A 22255-nucleotide genomic window follows, 5' to 3' on the forward strand; every position below is an offset into this window, starting at 1 on the left:
TTGCGCATCCCCCAGGTCCCAAACTCCTTCTCTACCGCTCAGGAAAGACTTCGTCACCCACGTTCATTCGCTGAATAACTTCACTCTTTTAGGTGTTCAGCCGACATTCTTTCGATCGCTTCTTTCCAGTCTTCACCTTTGCGCCAACTACTATACCGGTCCAACTCGACGATAATGCAGCTCATTACCCTCCTTTCGGCGGCCTCGGCCATGGTCGCGACCACTTCGGCCACCTCCCTTAGAAGCGCTATCGCCTTGACCAAGGACTGCGATACCACCAAGCCCTACGCGCGCGTTATCAACCGTTGCGACTACGACGTGCATCTCTGGTCCGTCTACAAAGGTGATGGCTGCCCCGAAGATGGCATGGTCACGCTAAAGACCGGCGAAACGTATTCGGAGAACTACCCAGACCCAGAGCACGGTGACGGCAAGACTGGTGTCTCTATCAAGATCTCCAAGACCAAGCAGTGCAAAGGAGTCGACATCACTCAGTTGGAGTACTTCCGCAAGATGGATGGCCCAGTGGACTTCCGATACAACTACCTCGATGTCTCCTACGTCGACTGCCTTGATGGTGACTGCCCGGCAAGGAACGACGGATACTACCTCAAAGCTGGTACCCAGAGTGATGTCAATATCGCATCTGCTGCCAACACCTTCTGCCCAATCTTGGCCTGCCACGATAAAGCTTCTTGCGACAAGGTTTCTTACGTCCTTCCCGACGACGTTCAGACCAAGTCCTGCTACAACGACCAAAACATGGACTTCTACATGTGCGGTGGCGAGGCGCCTTCCGGAGACTACGGATCTTCTCCAAGCGAGTCTGAGTCTTCTGCTGAGTCTTCTGCTGAGCCTTCCACAAGCTCCAGCAAGCTGGCTGAGTACTCCGCTGTCAAGCCCACTTCCACCTCTGCTTCCTACGAGGACTCGTACACTGCCGATATCGAAGTGGCTGCTGCCGCGGTCACCCCTGCGCCCGAGAAGCAGGACGACAAGCCCTACCACAAGCTTACCAAGACCGTCTACGTCACCGCGGTCGAGTATGTCAACGCAAAGAGGCACGCTCACGACCATGCCCGCCGCCATCAGCCTTTCCACGCATAAGCCACTCGGATATTTGTTTACTGTGGCATTGGTGCCCAAGCATTACTTGGTTCTACATTCTACCAGTCCATAATCCAGGATACCAATTTCGCGTTATACCCAGGGGAGACCAGGAAGAGGAGATCAGAGTTGAAATCACTCGAGTGATGCCAGAGGTAGACAGCGTCGCAGGCCCAATTTATTCATTTCTTCACTACGTTATCGACGCGCACCTGTCATGCTTGATCCCGTCATCTTTCCTCTCACCTCTCACCTTCCATGCTCCCTTGACGAAACCATGGGTGCGGTACTTGGCTATCTTGGACGCGGGCGCATGTGCTATCTTTTGGTTGCACGTTCTTTTTCACGAAGTCACGATATCGGATACCATTCGGGATTCCATGCCCCTTGGCGGGCTATACTTGTTTCAGTCATTCGCTTCGTCAAGGACATTTGTTTCCTTTTCTCTTAACACGGGCGTGGGGTTGTATATGCAGACGTCCTGGCTTGCTGATCCTGTTCCTAGCCTGATAATAGATTAATTCGCTATCATGTTGTATTTGCTCTCTGATCGATTCAATCTTATCGCATGTGATCACTCTACACGCGTATCTGCATTGCATGACACTACTCACTACCTTGAACTTGGCACAGCATGCCCACAAGCATTCGCGCAGATTGTTCGGTGGAGTTATTTACTTTTGGTGTCGCAGCAGCCGAGCAAGATCAGTTTCAAGCTGAGTCGTGATGTGAAGTCAAAGTCTTGAAACATTGTTGCATGCTTATTCGACTGCGCCGCCTCCTGGTGCGTTTTGACCATGCGATCACCTCATGCCCCGGTGCAGTATCACGCAAGCCAGAGCCTGTTCTGAGCGTTATGTCCATCGAGCTTTTGTATCGAAGGATCTTGTGGTCATCGGTGCCGAGCAAACGTGTTCGCAAAACCAATTCTCGTCTTAAGAACCACCGTGCAGCGCTCCCACAACGTGGCGCATGTCTCGCACCTTGATCATTGCCGTGACTGACAGCGGCTCGACTAAAGCCGGTCGTTCCACACAGCCCTAGCCTCGTTTCGAGCCATGGTTGCATTCTACGTGCTATCAGCACTCTTACCACTTCCAAGGCTTTCGGCATCTAGGCGTTCAGGTGCGCTGTCCGCGAACTGTGAGTCGATGTTCATCGCGTCACTCCGTGGCCAGTGGAACAACTTTTAGTTCGCCCAACACTGTTGGTGCCTTGCAGCATGCAGCACCAAGACGACCGTTGGAGAGCCGTCAATCACCCCAGCGTTTGGATCTCATTGTGGGCTAACCACTGCCCCGCGTCAAGTGCGAACCGACTTCTGGATAGCCATGCTCGCGCCACCTTATGTCCAGCCATACAACATGCTCACTCTTCTGTCATCGCGCACAAGCTCAGCAGAATTTGCACCAGGTTTTTGCATCGTTATGCAGTAGTCGACCTTCTAGAACTATTCCATGTTGATTACTCTACTCCACAGCGTCACGCTTCTCCACTCCTCTGTCCACACGAACGCAAAGTCCCCGCTGTGTAGTCATGCCATGGTCCACATCGATGAGATGCAACTCGATACGACTCGCGCAGACGCCATCGGGCCACCTTGACCGTCCTAGTTCGCTATTTCTGCGGTTGGACTAATGGCAAAGTTGCTGGAGTACAAGAAAACTCCGGCTTAGTGGACCAGAGCATTCTGGATTGTCGACACGGCTTTCGACGGTCGCCATCGGTGCCTTTAAGGCACCCGCTTGGTCCTGATTGCACAGTTCTTTCGAAGACTGGGACGGGCCTACGGACATGCGAAGTACACGGCATCTCGGCAGACACACTAGCGCTACCCTCCCTAGGGCTCGATGTCCACGTTTGTTGCCTCTACCATAGCTTAGTTTTTAAAAAAAAACACGATTCTCCTCTAATACTACGATTGCGCTTTTCTCCATGGAATCCAACCCCGCCTCGAACCACCCTGCGCATGCCAACCGGTCTTTGGGGCGTCTACCCACTCTGCTGCATCACTGCCCCCAACAACCTCAATACCCCAACGCACCTCTCCGTCTCTGTCCTTGAACCACGCTAACATGGTTTTGACGTCATTCGCGTTTTTGAGTGCCACACCTCGTTCTTCTACTAATCGCAGAAGATGATCGCTTCCTGCGACAAGTACAAGTACGTCGGCGATGAGTAGCACGTCGCGAATCAAAGGACCCGTGTATTTTCGCTGTAGAAAACTGACCACGGCTGTAGTGCCTATAAGCCAGATGATGATTGCCACCGATAGATATGTAGCGATTGCATTCATATGAAGAACCTGGGTTCGGTGGGATACCAATGCCTCAACTGTTCGGTTGGTGCGGAGACCTTCGTACTTGCGTCGCGGAAGAACCCTACCATCCCGTGTCACTGGCTCTCCTAATGCTTGTGTACTGTTGTCGCCGATTTTTTGATACCCCCAACCGCCTTGCTCTAACGATAGACCATTGCTGATGAAGTGTTGGAAGAACGTTTGGAAGGTATGGTTTGCGTGGGTAACAAGGGTTGCGTAGTCGAGCAAAGCCCGCGGATTCTTGTTGGCGAGGCTGTACATGCTGTATGTCATCAGGTCCATGTTCATACCGGTTTCAGGGTCGCGCATGACAAAGGCATTATCGCTGGGGTCTTCCGTGGGTGACGTCCCCAGCGGACCGCCGAAATAAGAGTCAGCGGCTTTTAACATGGATCCCATGAATAAGATTCCATAACTCGTGGTGATGTTCAACGGCCCTCGGTATTCTTCATCATATTGCTGCGTTGCGTTGCCATGGGTCAGCGCGTGTCGGACAAACACTTCGGACCAGGCTGATTTTGCAGGGCCGACAGAACTGATGATCTCGTATGATTGAATCACGCCCGTTTTCACGTCCACAATCACTTTGGCGTCTGACGTCTCCACTATCGGCATACAGCGAGCGGCTTGTAGATCCGGTGCATCTTTGAAGAGCAGCATTTGTCCTTGTAATTTGCTTATACCTGGGACTGTGACAGGCTTACCAACGATCCATTTTGTAACGAATGGAACTGGCCACTGCCTGTCTGTGTTTGGGAAATTTTGGACGTTTACTGGCGACCAGTATCCTGCCACTGCTGAATCCGGATCGTCCTTGGTTCCGTTCGAGCAACATGACAGCATAGCGGTGGTGGCAAATGCTGAAGTATTCGACGGACTATCGCCAAATATCTCACTGTTCAGAGAATAGTATCTTTCCAGGCCCTCCAAATCTGTCTGTCGGGGGGAATCTCGGGAACGTTGGATTTCATCGGTATGAATGAGCCAAGTCGATGTGTTGGCTACCTCAGGTATTTGTTCGCATTCTAGCCGAGCTCGAAGAGCAGATGTCGTGATTGTTACGTTGTCCCGGAACGTCATCGTTTCTTTGGCATCCAATTGGGAAATGCTGGTAAGATCGAGAGGTATGAAGCTCCAATCATCTTGAGTCCAAGAAGGCTTGGTGCCGTTGAGTGACAGCTGAATGGCAGCGCCGGGTAGCCAATTTTTAGACGGGTTCATCAGAAGATTGTCGAGTACTTCGAATGGAGGCAGACTCGGACGGGGTTCTGCCGTTCGCCCTTCGTAGGTCTTCACCGTAGTTATAATGGGTATCTCTCGAGGTTCTAGCGTTCTTTCGAGAATTTCTCGATGAGACACGTTCGCAGCTTGTCGTTCGAAGAGCGCAGACATCGAAACGGTGACTGGAAATTTGAGGTTAGCGAGTTAGACGACCATCGATCGCGAGCATCTTACGAATTTGACAAAGAACGCTTCCAGTAGCGACCAGGAACAGCATCCAATGCTTGTTGCGGGCAGCCTTGATAGCCGCACCAGCCCAGGTTTTGGAACGGTATGTAAGACCCGCTCCGTTGGAAATTGGTGTTGGCCGTTGCGACATCGCAAAATAGGGTTGGAGGATTCTGAAAGTCGAATCTAATTGATCCCACCACAAGCCGATCACAATACTGACAACTGTGGGTGCGATAGAGATAGGGGCAAAGGTGGAGAAGCTCAACCCCAACTTAGAAACATCGGCTTCGTAAACGAATGCAAGCTGAGAAAGTCGAGATCTCGCGGAGAATGCGTTCAGCACTAACACAGCAACCAAGATAAGGACGAGGAAGCTTGAAAGAGCGAACAGCATACGTAGTCGGATGACCAAAGGCTGCCAGTAGCTTGAAGGTTCAGTGCTTGGGGAAGCTACTCAACACATTGATTAGCTTACAGTTTTAATCGTTTGTCAGTAGCGACTTACATGTGGTTGCGAGGTTACCACTGCTTGCAGTATGTATAGCACCATCCTGCATGAAGAACGTGTCATTCCTTATTCGTTGTTGAAAATCGAAATGCGCTATACGATGACCCTCGCGGAATGTTGATGATCGTGTCGGCTGATGTTGAACTAACATAGCATGTCCAAGGGTACTCCCGGGGTCCATGCTGAGATCGAGTGGCCGAAATGAAAGTCGTGAGACCCATAGTACCAGGATGAGTAGCAAGAAGGAAACCAAAAAAAGGGTAGCCAAAGCGATTCCAATCTCTCGAAGTACCATGATTCTGTTTTCGACCATTGTTGCCTTCCCTTTCGTAAGCTCGACGCTTGTTACGTCGGGGTCATTCAGGGCCTCGCGAAGACACTCCGTAAAGAATCTTCCTTTGACTCTTGCTGCGCGGGATGCAAGCTCCTTGTCATACAACATTTCGGTAACGTTGAAATCATAGAGGGCGCCGAGCAGCGGACCAAGCCCAAAGAACATTGGAGCGTTAACGGTCGTGTTTGGATCAGAGTAAGGACTCAAAGAGCCACCGATAGCACGATCTGCATCAGACGACATGCTTTTGGCGTTGAAATAGTCTTTCCAAGTGTCTTGTAGTGCCATCTCTTCGAATTTGGGAATGTCTAACATAGCTTTCGTAATCGACTCGGGCTGGATGTGGTCCGACTCCATGAATGTAATGTTCGACTCTCTACCGTGGCCTATCGAGGCAGTCATGTTGTGTGTTATTATAGAATACTGAGATTTGCAAAGCAATGCCTTCATGCGAAAGTCAGGCGAGCGTTGATAGGTCCTGTTCGTCTCAATTCCTACCGTTGCAGCACTGAGCTCCAACTTGATGGGCGTGGTCCATGGGGTGTTTAGAATGATAATGTCGCGATCTGCACATTCTGGAGAGGCGTAGTGGCGCGCAAAAGGACTGGTCGAAGAGACGTTGGCGGCAAACGGGATTCTACCGAGAGGAAGCGTACCAGACTTGATGTAGAATGTAGAAGTGTTTGACCACGTCAAACCTCCCCTCATTGCCAGCTCAGCCGCAGGGTGAACAGTCGCCTCGTACCTGCAACCGTCGTCTGATGCTAAGGCAAAAGCTACCATGGGTTCTATGCCCTTATATGGCCCGTGACCCATGATATCGTACCCGCTATATTCCATCGGTGCAAGATCAGCGCTTTCTAATGTCATGTCTCGACAACCCAGGTCCGCATGCATTGTCGTTGTCTCTGCCGTCCAAGAGTCGAAGCGTGATACCAGATCGGGGCCGAGCTGTACTGGATCTGTAGACGGCCAATTCGGAAAGGTGATGGAAGTATCTTTTATCCATGCAGAAGTAGAGAGATCTCTCATCAGCGCAGACGTAGTTCTGAAGTAGGCTTCTCTACTAGCGACAATGGGCAGCTGGAGGCCAATCTTGGGAACGCTTCTGCGGATGTCAAGCGTTTTGGTGATTACAATCTCTTCGGATGTAAGAAGGGCCGATGACAAGGGAGAAATCGCGAGGAGGGCCACCACATTGATTACAGCCGTGCAAATGAGACACCAACTGGTTTTACCGACCGACTTGCGCTTGAGGACGATATCCAGTAAGATAGCCCACCAGGCCCTGGGCGTTTGGAGCACTGTTCCGAAGGCGCTGGCGCCTTCTGAAGGTGCTTGTGCTAGTCTTGCAAATGGCTCCGTTCTCTTGGCATCTTCAAATAGGATAACCGTAGATTGTGTGTACAGCACTGCTAGCAGAGTTGGTGTGAAGCGCCATCCAAACAGTACTGCAGAAGATCCGTCATCGGCACCGAGTCCGTAGTGGTGTTGCGAGTACCAAACAAGTAGCGATATTGTTATGCCCAGGATGGCGGTGGCACTAATCGGTATCAATAGAGAATACCATCTAAAGGTAAATGGCAGCCAGCTCCCTTTCCGATCTGTTGAAGCTTGTACTGGCAAATTTGTTAGCCGTCTAGATCTTCAGAGGTAATTGATGACTAACCTGTGCCCAAAGGCATGGTATCTGTTGTAGACTGAGCAGACGAGTCCGCTGGGACTGAAGGCGCATGACCTCCTAATGTTCGATCCATAACGACAGATGCTCCAAGTGCGCTCAAACGGGATTGGCCTGAAAGGAAACTTACAGCGACTCGGTGGCTGTATACAAGGTTATCGCACAGAGAATCGCATACGTAGAGGCTACTTAAGCCATCTTTGTCTGCTATTCAAGCTGTACCTGCATCGATCGTCTGCGCAGATAGATTGCGGCACAGCACCGCTGATTCCACTTTCATACTTAATCCGGTACCGACATAGCGGTTGCACAGAGTTCTTGAGGCTATCGGGCAATAACATAGTTGGCTAAGCGCCCGGGTGGACATTGGGATTGTTGCAGCGGTTCGCGCCAATACTTCAGCGTTAAGCACGCGCCGCGGTGGAGGGATCTTCCGTAAAACCTTCGAATGGGCGGCAGGATCTGGGATCCCCGTTGCGCATGACAGAGAACCGGTCGAAACGCCAGGTAAAAGAATGCAGGTAGACGCGCGATTGTCATATGAAGTGAAAGCCTGCCCCGAACCTTCCGTCGCGTCTTCCGTTCCCCTCACGGGTGGGAGCTCCCGTTCTTCACGTGGGGGCCAACTAACTGTATCGGGCGTAGCGTCGCGATTGTGATAGGGACAAAATCGATCCAATCATACGTGATTAATCTGAAGGCGCTGTAGCATGAAACAATTACCCCGTTTATCTTGTCTACATATGCGAAAAAAAATTAAGTTCTGGTGTTGAAGCTAGACATATTGTAGTTTGAGGTTTGGCTACTTGGACAAGATCCAATGCCTACTACCTAGGTAAGCTAGACTCTCGCTAAAGCCGAGAGGGAGAAGGACGCGATGTAGACAAGCATGTTGTATATCTGATATAATGAAGTCTCAATAGATGGGATGAGCAGTGTCTGCTTAGGCAGGCATGCCTAAGTACCTACCAAAGTTCTCTCTTCCAGGGATGTGAGCAAGAGTCATAGTCCAAGAACATTCGTAGAGGCGCATCTTCAAGATGGAAAAGACCGATGTCGTTTCATTCAGTCCAATTTCTAGCCGGCTGTCGAAGGTGTTTTTATATCTCAAGAGTCAGTGTTCAAGGTGCACCGCGTGCGACTACCTGTCGACACAAATACCTCGGTACCCCTGCCTTGCCTACAGCCTTTCCCCTACCCCGTTGTCTACGCCAGGCCGCTGCCACCCGTCACTTACATGCGTAGCGAGATTCCAGCAACTTACGACTCCGAAGAACATCGGTCCGCAACGCGTCGTCTATCTTCGCCTACCCCTCTCGAACGCTACTCCCAATGCAGCGCCATCAAGCGAGTCTGCACGCGAATGATTGGTGGGTGCCTTTCTACAGTCTACCCATTATACCTAGGTACGTTATCAGAAACAGGGGTGAGCGAGAAGGAGCATTCGGGCATGTGGTGGGCTCAGGCGCCCTCGCAAGGGTAGCCGATTCATAGCATGTGCAGAACCTTAGGTACGTAGGTACTTGGATACGTGGCTAACGTGTCGACAAAGACAAATCAACGTAGAGGGCGGAACATCAGCCACGTCCGCTTCGAAATTTGTGGGTTTGATGTGCGAATGGTATATTCCTCGTGTATCCATGTGTCTTCAAGATTGGGCGACTTACAGCGCCAGGATGTTGCTTCGGATAGCAACGTTCGCTTACCCTGGTTGCTGCAGATTCGCATCATTTGCCAAAGTGTACGATGAAGTCAAGACGGTATTTGCATCCGCTTTCTTTAAAGTCCTATTACTCGTTTTGGCCACCACCTTCTCTGACGACTGAGAATACATTTACTCAACTACTTGCACGACAGTATCTTGGAGATTGCAAATCGGAGAAGGGGATATCAAAAAAATGTAAGCTTACACCATGCTCGACTCTATGCCGTGGAACTCAGTTTTGCGCGCCCATTCGCATCCGATCTAAGCGGTACAGCAACATCGTTACACCGCCCGCTACACTTAGCCGCACGCAATTAACCGATGGTCATGCGTGAACAGCGAGCGTTTTTCTCACTATACTCAATGTTTCATAGTATAGAACCCGAACGCCGAACGCCTTGAATTCCAACACTTGAGACCCAAAAACACGATACCCTTCCGCTCGGAACTTCATTCTTATAGCACAATGTGTTGCTCGGCACTCGATTCGCTTGTAGCAAGGCGCTACGAGAGCTCGCTCGTAGGATTTAGCTGCCTCGCTAGTACGATTCAGATAGCTGCGAGGTCGTTGAGTGCACAGCTCAGCTCTCGTCTCGCACCGAGCTCATCAATGCCGTCATGCGGCCGGTAATGGTGTGCGACGATCCGCACTGTGGCCCGGTAAGTCTTGTACCTATTACGGTCAGCATTGCGGCCTTCTAATTACCCGCACTTGGTACTTACATCAGCATCCTGACCCTCGCGCCCCCAGTCTTCACAGGGTAATCTCCCAAGCCGGCGAAGAACGCTTCATTGCCATCCGCGATACCGCCGCTCATGAGAGGGTCGCCCCAGATGACGTTCGAAAATCCGACAAGACCTATGACCTGCTTGGTACGTTCGTCGATGAGCACGTTCTCCGGGTCGCAGAGATTGAGCGCTACAAGGCGCGGTTCGGTAACTTCTTCCAGGCAGTGTGCGTGTTTGCCAACCCAGAAACGTATACTTTCGGAGTGTGCGTTAACAAGCATATCCTCAGCATCGCGTAGTGCGGCTTCGAGGAGAGCAAAGAAAGCCTCGCGCCAGGAGTTGCTGCCCTTTTTGACGAAGACACGGTGTGTCATACCAAATTGGGTGGCAGATAGTGCAGTCAGAGCGCGGACATGTGTGCCTAGTGTGTGGTCGATGGAGTTTCTCTCGCTGGTCGAGATGTATGGCGCGATTTCCGAGAGCTTGCGACCAGGCATGTGGCTCATCATAAGAAATGGTGCACCAAGCGGTCCACCATGGCTATCATATTTGATGATTTGGGGCACAGGTACTTGTGTATACTCGTGCAGTGTCTCGAGTGCTTTGCGTTCTGTCTCCAGGAAGTGCTTCTCATGCCGGAGGAGTCGGATGTTATAAGCTGGTGGGCATTTGAGTATCAAACAGCTGCCATCTTGAAGTCTTGCGAGATAAACCTGGTGTATGCACCCTTGCTGGACTTCAATTTGCTGAACATTGATTCTTGAGGATCGAAAGACTGCTCTGATGACTCTTTGTATGCTGGGAAAGTCGACTGTTGTGATAGCAGTCCGCGAAGATGCTGATGAAGACGAAGATGAAGACGAAGTGGTCGAAGAGGGCCGAACGGGCTTTAGAGCGTACGTTCCACGGCTCATACTGGTGAGGGGAAAGATTGCAACATCCAGTGGGGGAAGATGCATTATGAAGGGCCGAGCAGCGACGTCCTAGATTCCGGCGGGGAGCTTAGCGTGATTCGATAGTGGAGGCCTGGAGCTGACTGAATGCTGCATGTCGAGGACATCGCTATGCATTAAGAATGTTTTGACGATTGCGCAAACAAAGTCAATGCCAGCTCTTTTCTCATAGAATCATGGATGCTCGATCTGAACGCAAAAATGTCCCGACGAATGTCGGAAACAAAAGCATAGTAACGCCAGCCCGAGCAAGACCGACTCTGATAGATCTCAATTGATGAAGCCATCTCCTTGGTTCGGCCATACCGAATCGCATGACAGTCGACACTTAGTAGCACATCTGAAAGTCCCAACCAGTCCCCGAGCCATATCGACTATCCTCTCGCCGATGCACTGCTCAGCCGAAAAGCAAAAGTCTATCATGCGCGTACGGAACTGGTAAGTAAGCGGCGTATTCTAAGCGAATTGTTTAGCGAAGGCGGATGTAGAGGCGGAGAAGGACGCGTGAGGCGTTCAGATTGGCGCTCTCAGCGTTCGTCAAGGATACCCACAAGTGGCTAGGCACCCGATGAGGATATCGCGTATCGCGAATTATGATTGGTTCTGCCGAGAGACGGCTGAAGGATACCATTGACCGACATCTTTCGATAGCATATCCTTAGGAATCTGAGAGACGATTGGATGTAGGTTTGACAGTGCAAAAAATAACGCTGTGATTAACGCAGTGTCATGTCTGTACGGGCCCTCAACTCGCCCGGCCCAATATTTTACGTAGCTATTCAACTACTTCCATACATCCCACGCCTGTGTGCCATTGCTGTGGCGGCTATGTAAGCCCGCACCCAGTATGCACCCGGCAGTTCGGAGACGAGTAGTAGCAACACGCCGGATGTCAGGTCGATGAGTAGGTGGCTACTGTGCTCACTCCGATGATCCACTAGACGTTTGCCTCATCCCGCGAGCAAACGTATGCAAGCCACGGTGGTCCCGATCGGAGATTTTTTCAGTTTGTGGAAATTGCTGCGCGAGGCGTTCTAGCACCACGACGGCTGCCCCACGCACCGATTCCACTCGTCCCCTTCTCAGACACGTCCATTCTCGATGTTCCCTGACTGATCATCGACCTGAGGTTTGACCGAGGGCAACGGCTGACGAAGCTCCTCGATGTTGAAACGTTTGAGCTGCTCGAAGTCAGGACCGACCACACTCATACCTAAGACATTCTGTCGGATGTAAGCAGCTGTCAAGATCTCATTATGCGGTGCATGTGAGACGTGTGATCACCACGTGGGGTATGACTATACCTTGTAAATTTCCACGAGAATGAGAAGATCGTAGTTCTTCAGGTCGACCTTGTGCCCAGGACCAACTGCAGCTGCGATTGTATTGATGACGCCATCTCTCAAAAACTCCTTATTGTTGCGGATCGATGGGCGTATCGCAAACTTGGGTAACCACACGTTAGCGGAGATCTTTGCACGACGACACTACATCATCTGATAGAAGAAGCTAATGCTCACTTTTTTCCCCGCTTGATCTGATCCATGGAAGTGAGGCGCAAGGACTTGTTTCGCAACAGCCTCAAGACCCTGTGGCGTGGCTTTGTCGGTCGCAGTAATTGGTGTTAGTCGCTTGACATAGCGTAAGTTCTTCGGCTGAGCGCCATCTGCAATATCTTGACAGATCTTATGTACGAAGGAGACAGGTTCGAGAGGTGAGCGTGTCCTAAAAAATATCACTTTCTTGGGTCAGCCCGAGCGGTCGGAAGTGTGATTGGCTATCCTCACAGCACTGGGTGTCGAGTTTGAGAGATGTGAACAAGGGTTTCGTCGTCGGCTTACGAATATCGGCGAGCTCTTTCTGGATCTCAGCTTCGATATCACCTCCTTCCGAGTCAGAGCTGTCTTCTGCAGCCGTCCCATTGGAACCGGCGGCGCCGTGCAGGGTAGTAGCGTACTATCATGAATCAGCATCACCAGCACTGTCGCTCGCGGATGGTGCAGCATCAAGATATCGCTAACCTCTTGGAATAGATCCCGCAGATCAGAGACAGATTTTGCTTCCTTCTTCATAGCGCATGTTGCCCATATGCCCGCATCACCGGGTTTGATAGTACGAGACTGACTGCCGTCCCTGCGGGGCATATCCCAGTTTCTTTTACTCTGATGTCTCGGATCAGCCTGATGAATCTCACTGCAGCTGCATGACGAAAATGGAACTGGGAAGCCAAGAATGCAAGTACGGGAGGAGTTTTGACAGTGGTACGAAGAAAAGAACTCACCTTAGCTCGTTTGTCGCCGCCGTCGTGCCGCTCGCGGGGCTCGGCTTTCCGCTTCCTCGGGTTACTCTCCGCTCCGGACATTTCAAATTATACGGGTGAAGCTGTAGGGTGGGCGTGATGTGATGGTAATTGGAAGGCTCGATCGAAGCCACCTGCACCCGACATCTGGATGCACGGGAAGAAAAAAGAGGCTAGGCTTGTTTCGTCCACTAGCGCGCCTACTCCCGCGTTGGCTACCTAGGTACCAAGGGACATCTCCACCCACCTTGCAAAGTGCCTCGCTCTCACCAGCGCATGCAGCCTCGCGCGGTCTACCCTCTAATGTCTTCTAGAGACACATTCGACGGGTGGCGTCAATTCTAATTTCACTTTCCGGGATGCATGTCGGCGACCTTGCACGTCTGGCGGTTCAATGACGCCTCTAATTAAGCCTTCACCCTGTCCATCGATTGCCGCAGCAATGCGACCTACCATGTTATCGCTGATCATCCCGTCGTTCTTGTGTCAGACGAAAGCCAGATCCTGTCCACTCAAATCGCAGATGCTGTCAGATGCAAGCCTGCTGATTATATGGTCGACGAATTCAAGGGTGCTCGTCGACGGCTTGCGCCAAACGTTCAATTTATTCTGCGCTTCTCAATCGCCGTGTAGACAGTACGATATGGGGGTGTTCCGTTATATTGGAGAGATGAGCTATCAATAGGAATGAGGATCGATCTCAGAGATGACTAGATAGGGATCCTGCGCCATCTCTGGCTGTCTTTGCACAGCACGAAGGAGGATTCCCAACGACCTAGTTGACCGCCGAGAAGTAAAGGGACTATGCGAACAAGTACGACATGCCTCTATTGGAGCTCACTACTAGTTCTAGGGAATTTCAACAGTCTTCAATATTCTGACACCTTCGATCTCATACAGAGACACGACAGCTAGCACCCTCGGCTTTGTGCAAGGACGGCAACCCAGCTGCACCGCTTTGGCGAGAAAGCTCCACACCACAAGAGCTTTAATAGGATGATATTCGGAGAAGGTTGGTACAAAAGTTTCCCAAGTTGGAAAGTATGAAAGCTCACTCTATGGAATCAACGCTGCTCGAGATATGCTCACCTGAGAGGGCGAGGTAACAAGGCGTAAGCTCGCTCTTGTCATTGCAATCGGTTGCCAATATGCACACCATGTTGTCGAAGACACTGTTACACACGTAGCGTAATGCTGAACTTCAGAAGGATCGATACTATGTCGTGTTGTACTTGTGTCTCAAAGAAACAGTGGCAACATGATGTGTATTCAATATCCCTCATCGATCCGCAGACTGTCCAATCCACGTTTGTCCAGCATGCTTGTACTTGAAGTACTGATTGCTATCACTGCCTGGCTCTTTGAACGGCCAGGTCCTGTACGCTTCCACAAGCTCTAGAATCATCTCGGATGTTAGCATCCTAACCCTGAGATGCTCCATTTGCAGTCTACCACCTTTCTTCGGATCTTTCAAACTGGGACAATCTTTTATAATGTCGCTGAGGCCATGTTGCAGCTTGTCGAGAGCGTGATTGATACCATCGGAGGGGTGCGCGAAGAGTCCGAAGATGAAATCTCGCGCCCACTCGTAGAAGTCGGGGGATCCGCCGACGGGCCTGGGAAAGGGCTCAGCGGAGACGAGGGCCAGACGGCTCTGGGGCCAAGCCTCATTTTTACGCATGACGAGGGGCTCGAAAGGACGGGAGTCGGATTGGAGACGAGGTGAGGGCGGCGAGCGTATGGCGAGGCGGTCATCGATCTCTGTTGCAGGTACCTTGGCATAGTTGGCATTTTGACTGTCGAGGCCCTGCTTCCACTGGGTTTCAAGCTCGCTTAGCTCGGCCATTGCAGCGGCTTTTTCAGGGCCGTCTGGCATGTCAACAATCTTGCATTCGAGCTTGTATATAGCCTCGCCAATGTCTGCTATGGATGCTGCCAACAGTTTCTTTCTCTGAGTCAGCGCCATACCAGTACTTTCTCTGTAGAATTTCCGTATGTCGTCCTTGTAAGGGTGGTCAGGGGGTACCGGCCGTTTGGTTCTTTTGCCTTTTGCATCTGTCGGGTCGTTAAGATCGACTTGTGGAAAGACGTTGATTACACGTCTCATGAAATCGTAGTATTCGATGAGACCAGGTGAAAGCAGGCCAATGGGGTTTCTACCCGCCAACTGTTGCGTGCGAAGGTAATCTTGAATTGTTTGAAAACTGATTACGCCTGTGCCATTGGAAATCTGGTCGACTTCTTCAGCAAAGTCGTGGATGTGGTCGCGCCGATGTGATGGTAGCTCCATCCCATTCTCTTTCCCTTTCTTCAGAGCACGGACAGTGGCCTCGATCTCGTACTGTGGTTCACGGCCCGAAGAGGCTCTGCCCGTGCTGCGCGAGGCGCGCTCTGGTTGGATGAAGAGGGTTGTGTCTTGTAACATTTGCATGAGGCGGTTTGTTTTGGTCATTTCGTTGATAGATTGGGCAATCATGCCGCTAAAGTCGTCGTGCTGTACCCACAGTAAGGTGCGAACCATGCCATAGGCATGAAATAGATCGTTTGTCCAAGCAGCGGAGGCAAAGTGGTAGGCGAGCTGTTTCGCCATTGAGTCAAAACCAAGGCCGGGAAGTCTTGGATCCCATGCCAGAGAGCCAGTCACTAACAGGGTGTTGTTTGGTTCCTGTGCTTTGGGGTCTTCAGCGTCCAGCACAGTCTGGTGTGGGAACACACCGTTTGCAACCATGTCCCGGTATGTCTGGAGTACGGTCGGATCTTGGTCGACGAGTGAATACTTGGAGCCGGGTGCAGTGAGAAGAGGGTCAAGAAAGTCTTTAAACTTTTCGTGTCGCGGTTCGAGGAGCACGTGGCTGCGCGGTTGGAGGTATTCGTGCAGCTTCTGTGACCAGAGCCCGGCGCCAGGGTTGATGTCGAGGATATCGCAGCCTTTGTGCTTATCTAACGTATGGCCGGCGTATTTGAGGACGTCATCTAAGGGTATCTGGCGTTAGTCCCGCTCAGCGAAGATGGGTGTTCCGGGACTTGACGTACCGCATAGGTCGGGACTTACGATCTGTGTTCTGACGTGAACGCCGCCTTTTACTATCGCCGCGCCTTCGTTCCGTGTTCTCCTCTTCTTCGGCGCTGCTTCTTCCTTGTTGGGATGTATCCTTTCCGCCATGGCCGCACTCAAGGGATACTCGGCAGGTGTAGATAGTTTCTCATCGGTCCAGTAGTGGTGCTGCTCCTTTGAGCGCGCCCGCTTACCGCCAGGTGCAGTGGCGACGGAGCGCGCCTGGTTCCATTGGCGGACAGATATGTTTCCTCGCCAGACATTGCGCGGTATTATAGGGCGTATGCGCATCATCAGGGGGTGCGAGGTTGTCGCTCAGCCATCAAAGTACCATCGCGCAAGTTTCGCCGCGGGGATCCCAGCCGCTTCGAGATAGCGTGCTTATCTCCACGTGCTCACGCGTCCTGGCTTGGCAAGCTTCATCGTCGGCTAATGTCGTTCTCGATGACGCAAAGCTGGGCGTCCACCATGTTGCCGACGAGCAGCAATATCCTCATCGTAGGTGCTGGAACATGGGGCTGCTCCATTGCCCTCGAGCTCGCTCGTCGCGGTCACACCTCCATCAAAGTCCTCGACGGCAGCTCCTTCCCCTCGCCCATCTCCGCAGGAAATGACCTTAATAAGATCGCGGAAGAGAGTAACGACCCCTCCGAGTCTGACTCTCTCCAAGACTTCTTCTGGAATCGACTGACCCAGCTTGCAATGCATGCATGGAAATTCGATCCACTGTTCTCGCCCTTTTACCATGACACCGGTTTTATCATGGCCGCTGTTGGCGATGAAGCCTACCAGCGTTGTCTAGAGTATGCCAAAGGCGAGAAAGTATTCCCAGCAGCCCTGAATACGAAACATGATTTCCAGCAAACAATGCCAGGAGGGTTGCTACAGGGCGACTTTCCAGGTTGGAGGGGCTTCTGGAAAAAGAAAGGCGCAGGGTGGGTGTTCGCTAGTGGAGCTCTAAGAGCTATGCATCAAGAAGCCGTGAGATTGGGTGTGGAATTCTTGACCGACAGTATAGAGGGCCGTGTCGAAGAGCTACTGTATAATTCGGACAATAGCGCAGTATCGGGGGTGAAGACGAGGAACGGCTCTGAGCACAAGGCTCAGCACATCATTGTATCCGCTGGTGCGAACAGTGACCTACTCTTAGACTTCGAGAGTCAACTTCGACCCACAGCCTGGACACTTGCACATCTACCCCTCTCAGCCGAAGAAGCGAAGCAGTACCGGAACATGCCTGTGCTGTATGGCGTGGATCGCGGTTTCTTCATCGAACCCGACACCGAGACACACGAAATAAAGCTCTGCGATGAACACCCGGGATACATCAATCCAGTCATCAACGACAGTGGCAAGATGCGCTCCGTTCCGTTTGCGCGACAACAGATTCCGAGAGAAGCAGAAGCACGTATGCGACTTCTTCTCTCTGACACAATGCCACAGTTTGCAACCCGAGACTTGAGCTTCGCGCGTTTATGCTGGGACGTAGATACTGTGGATCGCATCTTTCTCATCGACAAGCACCCTAATGTCCAAGGCTTGATTGTAGCGGTCGGAGGATCTGGAAACGGCTTCATGGCATGCCCTGCAATCGGCTCTCTGGTTGCAGACATAGTAGAGAACAAGAGCGAAGGGAAGATGAGGGAAGCGATGCGTTGGCGACCAGAGATTTGCGCCGAGAGGGATTTGTGGGATGCGCAAGGGAGATATGGTGCTGAAGGCAAGGTTATGGATATCCGACAGGTAACAGAGTGGACAACGATGTGAGTCCAGCAGGCCTTTGCACGTCTCAGCTGCTCAAGTGGTTTTTTTCTAGACATGGGTTTCTCTATCATAGGCTTCTTGTCATCACTGATGCTGGTGTATAATCAAGAGAATGGCGGTGGAGGGCACGAGAACTACGCACTTTGATCTGGGGTAAAAACTGCTTGCTCGACCAAGCCTCTCGTGCACCGGTGGGTATCCATCAGACCGTCTCGGGGGGAATTGGCACCCAAAAATAGAGATTCCTACTGTGATTATGCATATTTCACATTCCTGTCATGGATGTTGCCTATCAAGCCGATGCTGGGAAATTGGTCAACTCGGTGCTGGATGGAATCATCAACATAGCCTCTAAACGTCATTGTGTGAAGTTTAATTACAGATGTGAGGCTGAAGGTTTCAGGCATCCTGCGGTAGAATTTCGCCGCTCGCATCTTAGGCATCCCGTCCCATCATCGGTAGTTATCACGGTGTACCCACCGCTACGGCTCAACTGCAACTCCCAGCATTGACATGCGTTCCCACGTGGGAAACATTCCTAGCGTCGTAGCCACTGTGGGGTCCGATGCTGGATGCTGGGGATTTTGTAGGTCGGCGATTATGGATTTGCAGGTCGGCGATTGAAGATTATGTCGGCGATTTGAGGCTGTGTTAACAAGCACTGCCACGTTTCACCCCTCGACATTCCTTCCGATTTCCAACGCCTTTCGAAAGAAGTGTTTGCTGTAAAGTCGCGATACCTAATAATAGATTTGGTAGGGATGAAGTTAACAGGTTGGTGTGAATGAGAGAAGCCGGCCCTCTTCGACAGTTAGATGAAGACTGGAGGCCCCACTAATCACACATCGTACAATGTCTTGGGTTCTGGCTAGAAATGGACTGATGCAGTTTACAGATCCGGAGCTGCGATGTAGAGGCCAAATATGCTTCCTGGTAAGGAGATTCGGCTTATGCCGCTGTCGAGTATGGGATGAAGGTTCCTAGGGCCGTTGCACGCCATTCGGACGGGACGTTAGGTCTTGATGCTTGACATACTGGGATAGCCGGTAGTCTTGGTGGTCGCCTAGACGGTCCATACCGGTGCGGCATCAACAAACACCCCTGACACTTTATTCATCCAATCGTATGACATCCTCAGTATGGTTAGTCTCATTTCAAGATCGGCTTCGGGCCGAGTCTTACAATGCTTGAACATGAGTTCTAGAAATGTTGATATGACTGTTGCATGACTCTTGAGAGAAAGCTGTCATGGAAAGCCTGAGAGCGGTTCAAATCCTTCGTTTGCGTGGATGCAGATCATCACCTGTCACGGTGACTATTGCCAGCTAGTCTTCACATCGAATGACAGCTTGTGCCGGGCTCCTCGAAACAGATGATGAATAGAGACTAGTGTATGTCTGTCGACACGGTGCAGGCTTTGGTCGGCTGTATGTTAGATTTGCGATGACATTCTGTCCTTTGCAGAGCGGAATCAGCCTTGCCTTAGTGCCTGATGACCACCATTCGCACTGTCATTAACAGCATCGTTCGATTGATTGTCCATGGCCCCATCACTGCGACACACTGGCTTTGTTTAGCTTGAGATCAAGTGCGTTAGTGGACGCTGTCTATTTCTGAGCGACTGCGGATGAACTAGCGTGTGAGCTGTTGTTGGTCCATACAGGCAGTGCGGATGGTAGCTCCCGTGTTGGACATGTCACTGGACAATGGAGCTATGGAGGCAACGACGGAATTGAGCGAAGATGAAGGTGACGAGAGTGTGCAGTGTGACGCAAGCCCCAATTCTTGACTGTCAGTCAATTTGCAGTGAGTGCTCGCCTGGCAGTCACCGATCGAGTACATGGTCAACGCTACCTACCGCAAGTGTTGTCTGGCACTCGACCGTTCCTCCGACTGGTGAGGAAGCGGAGGTGATTGTCAGCCATCCTGGGCCTTCACAGTGTTTGAAGAAGGCAGTGCGTAGGAATATACAGCCTCCAAATTGTCGCTCTCCATACACAGGTGTGTTGGCTTGAACATACGGTCCATATAGCGCAGTGTGTCTGAAGCGCCGGACAGCGCATGCTGACTGCTGCTCGCGATGCAGCCCGGGTACTGCCTGGGTATCCGTTATTACACGGGCGTTTTCCGTGCTGTGATGGGGCCGTCTGATGTTTGACATCCAGACCTCCTTGATCATCTGGGAAAAGCTTCTCCGATACTGCTCCTCGACGTGTTGCCCAAGAGTCTTGATGCAGATCTCGGACGAAACAGTCTATGTCCGGCGGTCCGAAGGCAACGCGGTGTAGATACTTCATGGTAGCAAAACCCGATCAAGAAGAACCATGTACTAGTCTTTGCAAAGCAAGTTTAACCGCTTTGGAACAACGGGCGCTTCGAAGACTGTCGTTGGCTTTGGCCAGCATGTGGATCCGTCTTTCCATCTATCACGCTCGTTGGTCATGTTTCGTCCTTCGCTCTTTAGCCACGTCAAAGACAACAGGCTCACTGCATGCTACGCAGTGGAGCTAGGTGTCCAGGTCGAGAAACGCAATCAAACCGTTGCTGTCAGGAGCTGTCTTGGCAAACACGGCTCGCTTGTCTAGAGCGCGACGTAGGTGTTATTGGAGGGACAATGCTGGTGAAAGCTGTAGAATCGCTGGCAGACAGACCGCTTGAAACGTCGCTTACTCAGACCCTGCCCTATGATTCCTGATTGTATGTAGGTTGCTGTGCTCCAGGCGGCAGGGGTTAAAAATATCTCACGGCACCCGGCCCAAGAGTAGCGCGGGGCGTATAATCCCCATGCGCTACGCCCAAAAATTTTGCCGGCGTAAGCGACCACCCAAGGCCGCTTCTCGTCGCTTTGCTACCATGCTGCGATCGGCAGCCCATCATCTCCAACGCTATGGGGAGCGCTCATTTGCCCCTCATCTGTTACCGCCTCTGATGTTGGTCCGCAGCCCGTGGGACTAGTCTGAAGGGTGGCTGTCGTTGTGGTTGCGCCCTGCACACATCGCCCGGTCGCTCTGTACGTACCATCTCAGCCCAGACGAGACATCGCTGGAGGTTGCAGAGAACTCGGTAGCCGAAGCGCTGCTGGCCGTTTGCAAGGTATCGCATTAATCGCTCGAAGGATCGTTCACAGGCGAAAGCGAAATGGCAGAAGCTTTCCTGGGACTAACCCTAGTAGGCCACTCCTCAGACCAGCGCTAGAGCGGTGCGGTCGCCATGTTGGCGGTACCTTCACCCACAAGGATTAGCTAGCCGGCCCGCGAGGCTCACTCGCTCTCCACCGCAATTGTGAATGGATTATGCACCCGGTCTGAACTGGGACCATGAACTACGGACGGTATCTCATTGGGACGAGCGCAGCAAGCGTTAGTCAAATTACCCACGTCCCATTATGACCAGCAGCAGCGACTACTCCTCTATCGGATGTCTGACCCGACGTAGCTATCTATCCTCTTGGGCATTGCAAACTTCGTCTGCGCCCCGGATCTACATTGACCAGTCGATGCCACATGGTCCACCGCTCAGCGTTCGCAATTTCTAACTTGGTCCCTTTCAGGCCGTCCTCCAGGGCCCGGTGGAGTTTCAGGCACTGCAAGATATGACAACACCGCCACTGCCCGCTACGCTTTCTCGACAAATCTGACGCCCCAGCCTTACCGTTGTGGAGTGGTCCCTAGTGCGCTCCCGGGCTAATCCTGTACACCCCGGACTAGCAGCCTTACCATACCCTAATCCCTAGAGTTTGGGTCTGTGCCTTAAGACTGGTCATTCTCACCCATCTGTTGCACTTCCCGCTTAAGACGCACTGGCCTTCTCTCTGCATGATATACAACCCGTGTTGGCTTCGACTTGCGGCCACTTGACGACCACCAGATACCCCTTCCTGTTATATCACCACCATCCTGCGAACCACTCCAGAACAACACGACACCTGGCGTCACCCACGATGACTTTCTTTTCGTCCGAAGCAGAACTAGCACTCATGGCGCCGGTTGACGGCATGGGTCACCTCTACCCCTCTAGCACATGTCAATCACCCCCCAGCATCATGTACTCACCACCACTACACCACATGGCTCATCGACCCCAAACGACCATGTCCGCACACGCAGGAATGTACACTCCACCTCAAGATTACAGACCGGTCATGGAGTCCCCATACCCACCTCACGCACTCTGGTCGACACAACCATCATCAATACCGCTACCTCAAGTAACGTCGTATTCCTACCCATCTTTCTCCGAGATGGCATCTCCTCCGATGCTTGCGCATGACTCGACGTTGCTCTCACAATCTTTCGGTGCGTCTCGACCGTCAAGATCGCACTCCACATCGTCGTCCGTAGGTCATGGC

The 22255-nt window shown here is 51.8% G+C and overlaps 6 protein-coding genes across 6 annotated transcripts; 2 read left to right on the forward strand and 4 right to left on the reverse strand.

Moving 5' to 3' along the window:
- Nucleotides 1–174: 174 nt before the first annotated feature.
- Nucleotides 175–1107, forward strand: J4E83_004510 (uncharacterized protein; the record flags this gene model as incomplete). The annotated part of the gene is made up of 1 exon (XM_049331438.1): nt 175–1107. One exon carries the CDS (start codon nt 175–177, stop codon nt 1105–1107), a length of 933 nt encoding a protein of 310 aa, XP_049189212.1.
- Nucleotides 1108–3022: 1915 nt separating this feature from the next.
- On the reverse strand, nt 3023–4142 carry J4E83_004511 (uncharacterized protein; the record flags this gene model as incomplete). Its single annotated transcript, XM_049331439.1, is given in 2 exon segments — nt 3023–4116; nt 4136–4142. 2 exon segments carry the CDS (start codon nt 4140–4142, stop codon nt 3023–3025), a joined length of 1101 nt encoding a protein of 366 aa, XP_049189213.1.
- Nucleotides 4143–9826: 5684 nt separating this feature from the next.
- J4E83_004512 (uncharacterized protein) lies at nt 9827–10750 on the reverse strand (the record flags this gene model as incomplete). The annotated part of the gene is made up of 1 exon (XM_049331440.1): nt 9827–10750. One exon carries the CDS (start codon nt 10748–10750, stop codon nt 9827–9829), a length of 924 nt encoding a protein of 307 aa, XP_049189214.1.
- Nucleotides 10751–11871: 1121 nt separating this feature from the next.
- J4E83_004513 (uncharacterized protein) lies at nt 11872–13151 on the reverse strand (the record flags this gene model as incomplete). Its single annotated transcript, XM_049331441.1, has 6 exons — nt 11872–12012; nt 12094–12234; nt 12310–12527; nt 12577–12745; nt 12811–12951; nt 13071–13151. The coding sequence occupies 6 exons, from the start codon at nt 13149–13151 to the stop codon at nt 11872–11874; spliced, it is 891 nt and encodes a 296-aa protein (XP_049189215.1).
- Nucleotides 13152–14367: 1216 nt separating this feature from the next.
- On the reverse strand, nt 14368–16437 carry J4E83_004514 (uncharacterized protein; the record flags this gene model as incomplete). Its single annotated transcript, XM_049331442.1, has 2 exons — nt 14368–16061; nt 16122–16437. 2 exons carry the CDS (start codon nt 16435–16437, stop codon nt 14368–14370), a joined length of 2010 nt encoding a protein of 669 aa, XP_049189216.1.
- Nucleotides 16438–16611: 174 nt separating this feature from the next.
- Nucleotides 16612–17910, forward strand: J4E83_004515 (uncharacterized protein; the record flags this gene model as incomplete). Its single annotated transcript, XM_049331443.1, has 1 exon — nt 16612–17910. One exon carries the CDS (start codon nt 16612–16614, stop codon nt 17908–17910), a length of 1299 nt encoding a protein of 432 aa, XP_049189217.1.
- Nucleotides 17911–22255: the final 4345 nt, after the last annotated feature.

Source organism: Alternaria metachromatica (genome assembly GCF_023757995.1).
Source record: "Alternaria metachromatica strain BMP 0045 chromosome Unknown scaffold_8, whole genome shotgun sequence".
NCBI classification, from domain to species: domain Eukaryota; kingdom Fungi; phylum Ascomycota; class Dothideomycetes; order Pleosporales; family Pleosporaceae; genus Alternaria; species Alternaria metachromatica.